The sequence below is a fragment of the Ailuropoda melanoleuca genome, chromosome 8 (genome assembly GCF_002007445.2).
Source record: "Ailuropoda melanoleuca isolate Jingjing chromosome 8, ASM200744v2, whole genome shotgun sequence".
NCBI classification, from domain to species: domain Eukaryota; kingdom Metazoa; phylum Chordata; class Mammalia; order Carnivora; family Ursidae; genus Ailuropoda; species Ailuropoda melanoleuca.
The window spans coordinates 43561871-43571189 of record NC_048225.1 but is presented as its reverse complement, the minus strand read 5'-3'; the positions used below and the strand labels follow the sequence as shown (position 1 = coordinate 43571189).

General features: G+C 40.7%; 1 protein-coding gene across 2 annotated transcripts in view; it reads left to right on the top strand.

The window, feature by feature from the left end:
- CCDC81 (coiled-coil domain containing 81) overlaps window positions 1-7694 on the top strand; it is a 44376-nt gene extending 36682 nt beyond the window's left edge. For both annotated transcript variants that reach the window (XM_034667718.1, XM_002925183.4), the window contains 2 exons: window positions 6370-6495; window positions 7358-7694. In XM_034667718.1, the coding sequence (XP_034523609.1) occupies window positions 6370-6495; window positions 7358-7499 (268 nt within the window). In that variant the 3' untranslated portion in view covers window positions 7500-7694. The remainder of the gene's footprint in view (window positions 1-6369; window positions 6496-7357) is intronic.
- Window positions 7695-9319: the final 1625 nt, after the last annotated feature.

Here is a 9319-nt window from a genome sequence, read left to right as displayed (position 1 = left end):
ATGTACTGTTGGATTCTATTAGCAAGGATCTTGTTGAGGATTTTGGCATCCATATTCATTAGAGAAATCGCAGACCCCCCTTTTCTGTACGGGTCAGATCCTTCTCTTCCATTTCTGTATCCTTTACTAGTTATCCCAGATTCTCTCACTTGTCTTTCTCTCTCTCTGTCTCTGTCTCTCTCTTTTTAAAGATTTTTATTTGACACAGAGAGAAAGAGAGTCAGAGAGCACAGGTGGGTGGGGGTATGGCAGAGGGAGGAGAAGCAGGTGGAGCCAGATGTGGGGCTTGATTGCAGGACCCTGGGATCATGACCTGAACTGAAGGCAGACACTTAATCAACTGAGCCACCCAGGCACCCCTCTCACTTATCTTCTCTTTCCCAGCTTCCCCAGTCTCTAGTCCATCTCAAGATGCCATCTTATGGCACTCCTATGGCCAGTCACTTTCACAGGGGATAATTTAGTCAGTGTGATCTAAACAGGCCTGTTTAGATCTTAAAGTATTCTTTTTCTTTAAACTTTTCTGCTTTTGTTTATAAAAAGTACAGCAGTTCATGTTCATTAAAATAAGTCAATTGGTGGAGAGATTAAAAAAAGCTTAATAATCTCCCCCAGCCTTCTGTATTTTTTCCTACTCTTTACAAATATATTCACACAATATCCACATATATATATTTTCCTTCTACTTTTGTAAATGAAAATAAGACCTATGAGATACATTACTATGTAGCCCAGCTTTTCTTTAACCTAATTATGCATCATTAATTTATATTTAGGTCAGTACATAGAGACAAATTCACTCCTCTTTAATGACAGCGTACTATCTATAACATGGATTACTGTAATTTATCTTTTGCACTATTGATGAAGATTCACTCTATTTACAGATGGTTTGCTATTACAACAATTTTTGCATTAAACATTTTAAATATATATCTTTATACTCGTTCTTTTGTTTCTGTTGGATAAAATCCTAGAAGCAGAGCTGCTGGATCAAGCGTATGGCACATTTTAAATATTACCAGATACCGACAGTTCGCTTTGTTTCTTTCTTTCTTTCTTTCTTTCTTTCTTTCTTTCTTTCTTTCTTTTTTTTTTTTTTAAGATTTTATTTATTTATTTGGCAGAGAGTGAGAGAGAGGAACACAAGCTGGGGGAGTGGGAGCAAGAGAAGCAGGCTTCCCCCTGAGCAGGGAGCCCTATGTGGGGCTTGATCCCAAGGACCCTGGGATCATGACCTGAGCCAAAGGCAGACGCTTAAGGACTGAGCCACCCAGGCACCCCAACAGTTCACTTTCTATAAAGGTACAGCAGTGTGCTTCCACCAGCAGTCTTGTGAGAATCCTCGTGGCCTCCCCTGTAGCCCCAGTTCCTTTCCTCACTTGCTTGGCATCTAAATGAAACTGACTTTTAAAAGTCTCCTTTTACAAACAATACAATAGTAGCCGAAAAGCATATGAAAAGATGCTCAACGTCACTAATCACTAGGGAAACGGACATCAAAAGCTCAGTGAGGTAGCTGCTCACAAAGAAATGGTCTCTGTACTCTGAAGGTGCTGCGCAGGTAAGCCTCCTTTAGCCACCCTGGACCCTCCTTTGTCCTGTTTGGAATAGACGCCATTTAGCATTTAACTAGATTTTTGCCTCTTCAAGGCAAGAAGTAGTTCGTGTTTTATTGAATATTTGCTCATCTGAACCCGAGAGTTGGGGATTCTCCACTCCAGTGAATAAAAGTAACAAAGTAGGATGGCAAGATTGCAAATGTAGCTGTGGTTGATATCACACAATTTAATAACTTAATTCCAATCACATATCTATCCTGGAGTGCCAAGTCTATGGCAGTCTGAATGAAGTAAACAGCACACTGTTCACGCTTCCCCTTGCAACTCATTTATGCAGATGTAGGAAAGCATCCTTTGCTGTCTAAGAAGTATTTATCACTGTAACGTAGACAGATTAGATGGCTATCTTTTCTTATACCACATGCACCATGAAACATTTAACAAGTACTTTTTTAGAGTATTCAAGTACTTTTTTAGAGTATTCAAAAGATTAGAAAGGAAGAAAACTGTCTATTCACAGGTAGACAAAACCATTAATATGCAATTATGTTGTAAAAGGGAAAGAGAAAGAAAAACAAAAAAAAAGAAAGAAAGAAAAAAGAGAAAGATAGTACCTCATACCCATTAGGGTGGCTACTATCAAAAAGCCAGAACATAATAGGTGTTGGCAAGGATGTGGAGAAATAGAAACCCTGTGCACTGTTGATGGGAATGTAAAATGGTGCAGCTGCTATGGAAAACAACATGGCAGTTCCTCAAAAACTTAAAAATAGAATTACCATATGATTCACTAATTCCACTTCTATGTATATATGTGTATATATAGCAACAGATTTGAAAGCAGGATCTTTTTTTTTAATTAAAAAGTTTTTAAAAAATTTAAAAAGATTTTATTTTATTTTATTTTATATATTTTCTTTCCAGTGTAGTTAACATACAGTGTTGTATTAGTTTCAGGTATATAATGTAATGATTCAAGGATTCTAGGCATTACTCTGTGCTTATCAAGATAATCAATTGCCTCTACCTATTTCACCCATCCCCCACCTCCCTCCCTCTGGTAACCATCTGTTTGTTCTCTACAGCTAAGAGTCTATTTTAGTTTGTCTATTTTGGTTTGTCTGTCTTTTTCTCCCCCTTTGTTCGTTTGTTTTGTTTCTTAAATTCCACATATGAGTGAAATCATCTTTTATTTGTCTTTCTCTGACTGGCTTATTTTGCTTAGCATTACACTCTCTAAACCTATCCATGTTGTTGCAAAGGGCAAGATTTCATTCTTTCTTATGGCTGAATTATACACACACACACACACATCATTGTATAAATCGGCTATTGTAATAACACTGCAGTAAACACAAGGGTGCATATATCCCTTCAAAGTAGTGTTTTTGTTTTCTTTGGATAAATACCCAGTAATGAGATTACTGGATCATAGGGTAGTTCTATTTTTAATTTTTTGAGGAAACTTCTTATTATTTTCCACAGTGGCTGCACCAGTTTGCATTCCTACCAATGCTGCACAAGGTTCCTTTTTATCCACATCCTCACCAACACTTTCTTGTGTTTTTGATTTTAGCCATTCTGACAGGTGTGAGGTGATATGTCATTGTGGTTTTGATTTGCATTTCCCTGATGATGAGTGGTGTTGAGCATCTTTTCATCTATCTGTTGGCCATCTGTACATCTTTGGAGAAATGTCTGTTCATGTCTTTTGCCCATTTTTTTCACTTGGATTATTTGTTTTTTTGGCATTGAGTTGTATAAATTCATTATATTAATTTCTTATTTTGATGTAGTCCCTATAGTTTATTTTTGCTTTTGTTTTCCTTGCATCAGGAGATATATCTAGAAAGATGTCATAGCCAATGTCAGAGAATTACTGCCTGTGCTCTCTTCTAGGATTTTATTGTTTCAAGTCTCACATTTAGGTCTTTAATCCATTAGGAGTTTATGTTTGTGTATGGCATACGAAAGTGGTCCAGTTTCATTCTTTTGCATGTTGCTGTCCAGTTTTCCCAACACTTTTTGTTGAAGAGATTTTTTCCCATTGGATATTCTTTCCTGCTATGTCAAAGATTATTTGACCGTATAGTTATGGGTTTATTTCTGGGCTCTCTATTCTGTTTCACTGATCTACCCATGTGTCTACTCTTGTGCTAGTACCATACTGTTTTGATCACTGCAGCTTTGTAATATAACTTGAAGTCTAAAATTGTGATGCCTCTAGCTTTGTTTTTCTTTTACAAGATTGGTTTGGCTATTTAGAGTCTTTTGTGGTTTCCATACAAATTTTAGAATAGTTTGTTCTGGTTCTGTGAAAAATGCTGTTGGTATTTTGGTAGGCATTGCATTAAATCTGTAGATTGATTTGAGTAGCATGGACATTTAAACAATATTTGTTCTTCCAATCCATGAGAATGGACTATCTTTCCATTTGTTTGTGTTCAATTTCTTTCATTCTTTTTTTTTAAAGATTTTATTTATTTATTTGAGAAAGAGAGAGAGCATGAGTGGGAGGGGAGCAAAGGGAGAGGGAGAAGCAGGCTCCTCACTGAGCAGGGAGCCCAACACAGAGCTGGATCCCAGGACCTTGAAATCATGACCTAAGCCAAAAGCAGACACTTAACCAACTGAGCCACCTGGGAGCCCCTGTGTTCAATTTCTTTCATCAATGCTAGTTTTCAGAGTATAGATCTTCCACCTCCTTCATTGTTTATTCCTACGTATTTTATTCTTTTTGGTGCAATTGAAAATAGGATTGTTTTCTTTTTCTTTTTTAAAGTAGGTTCCATGCCCAGTGTGGAGCCCAACATGGGGCTTGAACTCATGACACTGAGATCAAGATCTGAGCTGAGATCAAAAGTTGGACACTTAACTGACTGAGGCATCCAGGTGCCCCAATGGGATTATTTTCTTAATTTCTCTTTCTGCTGCTTCATTATTAGTGTATAGAAATGGAACAGATCTGTACATTGATTTTGTATCCTGTGACCTTACTGAATTCATTTATCAGTTCTAGTAGGCTTTTTTTTTGGTGGAGTTGAAAACAGGATCTTGAGATATTTGCACTCCCATGTTCATAACAGCATTCAGTAGCCAAGAAATGGAAGCAACACAAATATACAGTCACAGAGGGCTCAATAAACAAAATGTGTTATACATATACAATGGAATATTACTCAGCTTTCAGAAGAAAGGAAATTATGACGCATGCTACAACATGGATAAACCTTGATGACCTTATGCTAAGCAAAATAAGCCAGTCATAATAAGACAAATATTGTATGATTCCATTTCTGTAAAGTATTCAGAGTGTCAGATTCATGGAAACAGAGTAGAATGGTGGTTGCCCGGGGCTAGGGGGAGGGAGGAATGGGGAGTTGTTTAATAAGTATAGAGTTTTAGTTTTGCAAGATGGAAAGAGTTCTAGATATTGGTTGTACAACAATGTAAATATATTTAACACTATGTACCTGTACACTTAGAAATGTTTAAGATGTCAATTTTATGTTATGTGGTTTTTACAATTTTTTTTAGATTTTATTGATTTAGAGAAAAGACAGAGAGTATTTGGGTGGGAGAGGAGAAGGGCAGAGGGACAAGCAGACTCCCTGCTGAGCAGGGAGGCTGACATGGGGCTCCATCCCAGGACCCTGAGTTCTTGACCTGAGCCAAAGTCAGGCACTTAACGGAGCACCCCATGTGATTTTTACCATTAAAAAAAATGAAAAGGAAAAGGAAAAAAGGTTATAAAAGATACATGTATAACAGGTACCATTCGGTCACTGAGCTCCCATTGTGTGATAGGCATTGGCACTTTTTGTATATTATCTCATTTAACCTTTGTGATGACTATACAGTAGCTGAGCTGTTGAATCTGTGCTCACGAGAGGAAAATGTGGCCATGCTCTTTTAGGACAAGGGAACCAGCGCAGGGTACATTACTGATTTTTATCGGAGGGTCCTGACACCTAGTGGCAGTTGCTGCCTATAACACAGAGCCCTGCAGAGCAGCCAAAATCATTGGTCACATTTAGTGAAGTCCTTTCTAGGCTTTAATGAGAACTGAAGGTAAGAGTTTCAGTCTGGCAAGAAAAAGACACATCTAAATAATTTGAACCAGGTTTAAGATGATTCACAACAGCAGTGGCTGAGTGTCTGGAGAGCAGTAATAGAGACACTAACCATTGGGAATTCTGGGACATGGTACTTGAAGAGAGAGACACTGCTATCACTTCTTTGATGTCGTGGCCTTTACCAAACACTCATTTTTTTTTTTTACCTTCTTCACAATGTTAGATATTTTCTTGATTTCATTTTCCTTTGCCTAGTCACTTCTGTTTCTTTTCCCCTCTCTAGCCATTCATTTGTATTCCTGTCTACTTTGCCTTGTAACATGCCTGTAGCAACTCGTGGCCTGATTACTGACAGCTGAGACTGGAATAAAAGGAAAGAAACCTAAAGTATAGGAAATCCATTTGAGATGATTTTCAGTTTAGTTAAATTAGCCTCAAAGGACATTAATGGCTTTAAAGGCTGCATTTGTTAATTGGAAAAAGGTTTCAATTCTGCTAATTTAAACTAGGATTGAAGATGAAAGGTCCTAGACCCATAAACTATTTGAGAGCTATAATGTTTTTAGTGTTTTTCTTTGTTCAGTGTTCATGCCTTTTAGTATATTTCAAAGAGTAGTGAACAAAACCAGAATGTTTCTGTTTAATCTACCATAAAGGGAATAGAGCTCCCAAGGTTGGTGCCTGCCCTTCCCTGTATTGTGAATAGAAGCAGACCATGCTGTTCTCTCCAGGCACTTGGCAGACAGAAATGCTGAGCGGGCGCGGGTGAACAGAATTAACCAGAGCTTGCAGGAGGACTGGGAAAGCAGTACTGCAATGAAGAGGCAGCGGGACCTGGAGGAGAAGGCCTTTGAGCGGTAATTCCCAATTGGAACCTCAAGGGCTTTGTTTGCGGAGAAACCCCTTCTACTTCTTGTTGACCTTCCTGAGGTCTTGGGGTGGTAGACAGGTTTCCAGGGTCGACTTCAGTTCATTAGTCATGGCCGCCTAGCACACCTGGTGGAGAAGAGCATTCTGCGTTCAGCAGGAGCTACTGCTGTAGTGTATTAGAAATGCCTGTTATGGATATGGGATTGGAGAATGCCGGGCTGTGTGTTATATACTTACCATCTCTGCACTGATCTTTGCCTCCGTGTAGGGTGGCTTTATTATCATTTTGTGGAGGGTAGGGAAGCATGGGGGAGGAGGGTAGGGATTCTCCTTGGAAATAACTAGTTGGAAATAGGGAGATGGATTTTCCATCCGAATATGTCCAAGGCTGACAGAATGGTCATTTCAGAGCAGAGTCAGCGTTGAGCAACTGGGGAACCGAGAAGCCCATGATGGAACCAACCAAGAACATCTTCCTGACATGTATTAGATCTGTGCCCCCTCTCCCCAGCTAGAGTTAGGGAATCTAGTCGTGGCTTTGAGAATTAACACTAACTTTGGAGAGGCAGCTAATCTTTTTGTCTTACTTTTTTCATTTGTAAGATGAGGAGTTTTTGTGATCAAATAAAGAGAGGTTTGGAAGCAGGAGATGCCCAGCTGGGTTGAGCTGCAGGGAGCGGTGGAGGGGGAGGGACTGCAGGTGGGCCATCACAGGTGGGTGGTAAGCCCCTGGAGGGCAGGGAGCAGGTGTTCCTTCTCTTCTGCTTCTCCTCTGCTGCACTGGCCTCTAAACCCGGGTCGGACTCATGGAATGCCTGATGATGACTGCTTGTCCTTCCCTCTCCTCAGGGCATCAGACAAGCTCTTCTTCCTGGACCAGTGTGAGAAGTATCGGCGCTGCAAACAGTGCCAGAGGCGCACCTCCAATGTGGGTGAGAGCAACTTGTGGCCCCTCAACAAGTACCTGCATGGCTCCCGGTTGTTCGTATAAAGCCCGAAGTTTGGATCCTTGTTTTCCTGGGGACCATTTTTATTTTTTCAATGTTTAGGTATGATGGTGAAACTCCCTATTTTTACTTTAGAAGGAAAAAGTTATTGTGCTGTTTTGGTGCTTTCAGGAGAAGATTGCTTTTTCACCCCTTAATTAATTCACATAGGCAGGGTCTCCCCTCTGTCTTCCTCCTGCCCCCACAAAACCCTTGTTGGCACTGGGGGCTGGAAATGAGGGACCCAGCCTCATTCTGGCTCCCGAGGTGCTGCTGACCCAGCCCTGCCACTCTGTGACGCTGTGTAAGAAAATTTCTTCATCTGTAATGAATAGTGTCCTAATAAATATTTTCTATGTACCTGTGTATCATGGAAAATTTTGCCATCCGTCCCCAGAGAACTGTATATGTGAACATTTCAGAGGTAGAGCAGGTTATTTGCCACAGGTTGTCAGAGCAATGTGTTCTGAGTTTTCTAGTTGAGGACATACCTGGACTTTGTCGGGACCTCAGGGACCTCATTCCCTTGGTGATCTTCTTCTTCCTTTTTTTTTTTTTTAAGATTTTATTTACTCATTTGAGAGAGCGAAAGCATGAGTGGGGGCAGGGTAGGGGTAGAGGGGCAGAGAAAGAGGGAGAAGTAGGCTCCTCACTGAGCAAGGAGCCAAGGACAAGACAATAAACAACGTGGGGAGCTGAAGGCAGATGCTTGACTGACTGAGCCACCCAGGCGCCCCCCAGCTTGGTGCCCTTCTGGACAACCATTCCATTATAGGTTTACTGTTGGGCTAAGTGTGTGCTGTGAGGGGAGTCTGGCTGGCCTTCCAGATGTCACTACCTTCCCTCACTGCTTCACTGGCATTCATGCTTACACTGCATGTGCTGTGGAAGAGGAATATCTTCCCACTAAAAGACTGGTTTTCAGTTAAGGTAGGGGTGTTCTAAACCAAAATCCTCACTCATTTATCTTCATCCTTTATCTTTGCTCCACCTGCCCTGTCCTTTGCCCTCAGGTGAACCAGTGAACCAAGGGAGTGAAGTCTAGATTTCTGAAATAGAAAAGCTAAGGAATATAGTGTCTTAGACTGTTTGCTTTCTGTCTGCCACATCTTTCTTAGAAAATGGGGGAAAGTATATGTGGTGAGACATCCAAAACATTGTTTCTACCACAGATACAAAATAAGAATGTTTGGAGCCCCAAATAGTTAGGGGGAAGGTATTTAGTCAAACTGATATTAGGCAAATTTTGTTGCCGATATTGTCTTTTTCTGTGGAAACCAGTATGCTTACTGGGGACTGGAATTGTCTGGAACCTCTCCCCACAAATTTCCTACATAGCCACTTCCATTTTCTCAGATCACTGCGTGCAGGACCAGTCATCACCAACCAATATTTACAACCATAGCCTTTCCCCAGTACTGCCTGACTTGCCTAAAGTCCATACCTGCTGCACCCTTGGAGTACTTCTCTGTCTCACATATCTAACAAATTACTATAATAGTGTTGTATTAATGTATTTTTAAAAATATATACTGCCTTGTTAAAGAAAAAAGACTTTAGAGAGAGGAGTTAAGATGGCGGAGGAGTAGGGGAATCCTTTTTCAGCCGGTCCCCTGAGTCGAGCTGGATAGGTACCAGACCAGCCTGAACATCCACGAAATCAGCCTGAGACGCAGGAAGATACATCTGGATTCTCTACAAATGAACATCTCCAGCACTGAGTATTGAGGTACGAAGTGGGGAGCTGTGAAAACACGCACAGATATCGGAAGATAAACAGAAGGGGGAGGGAGCCGCCGCATTCGGGCACCGGGAAGCGGTAGCC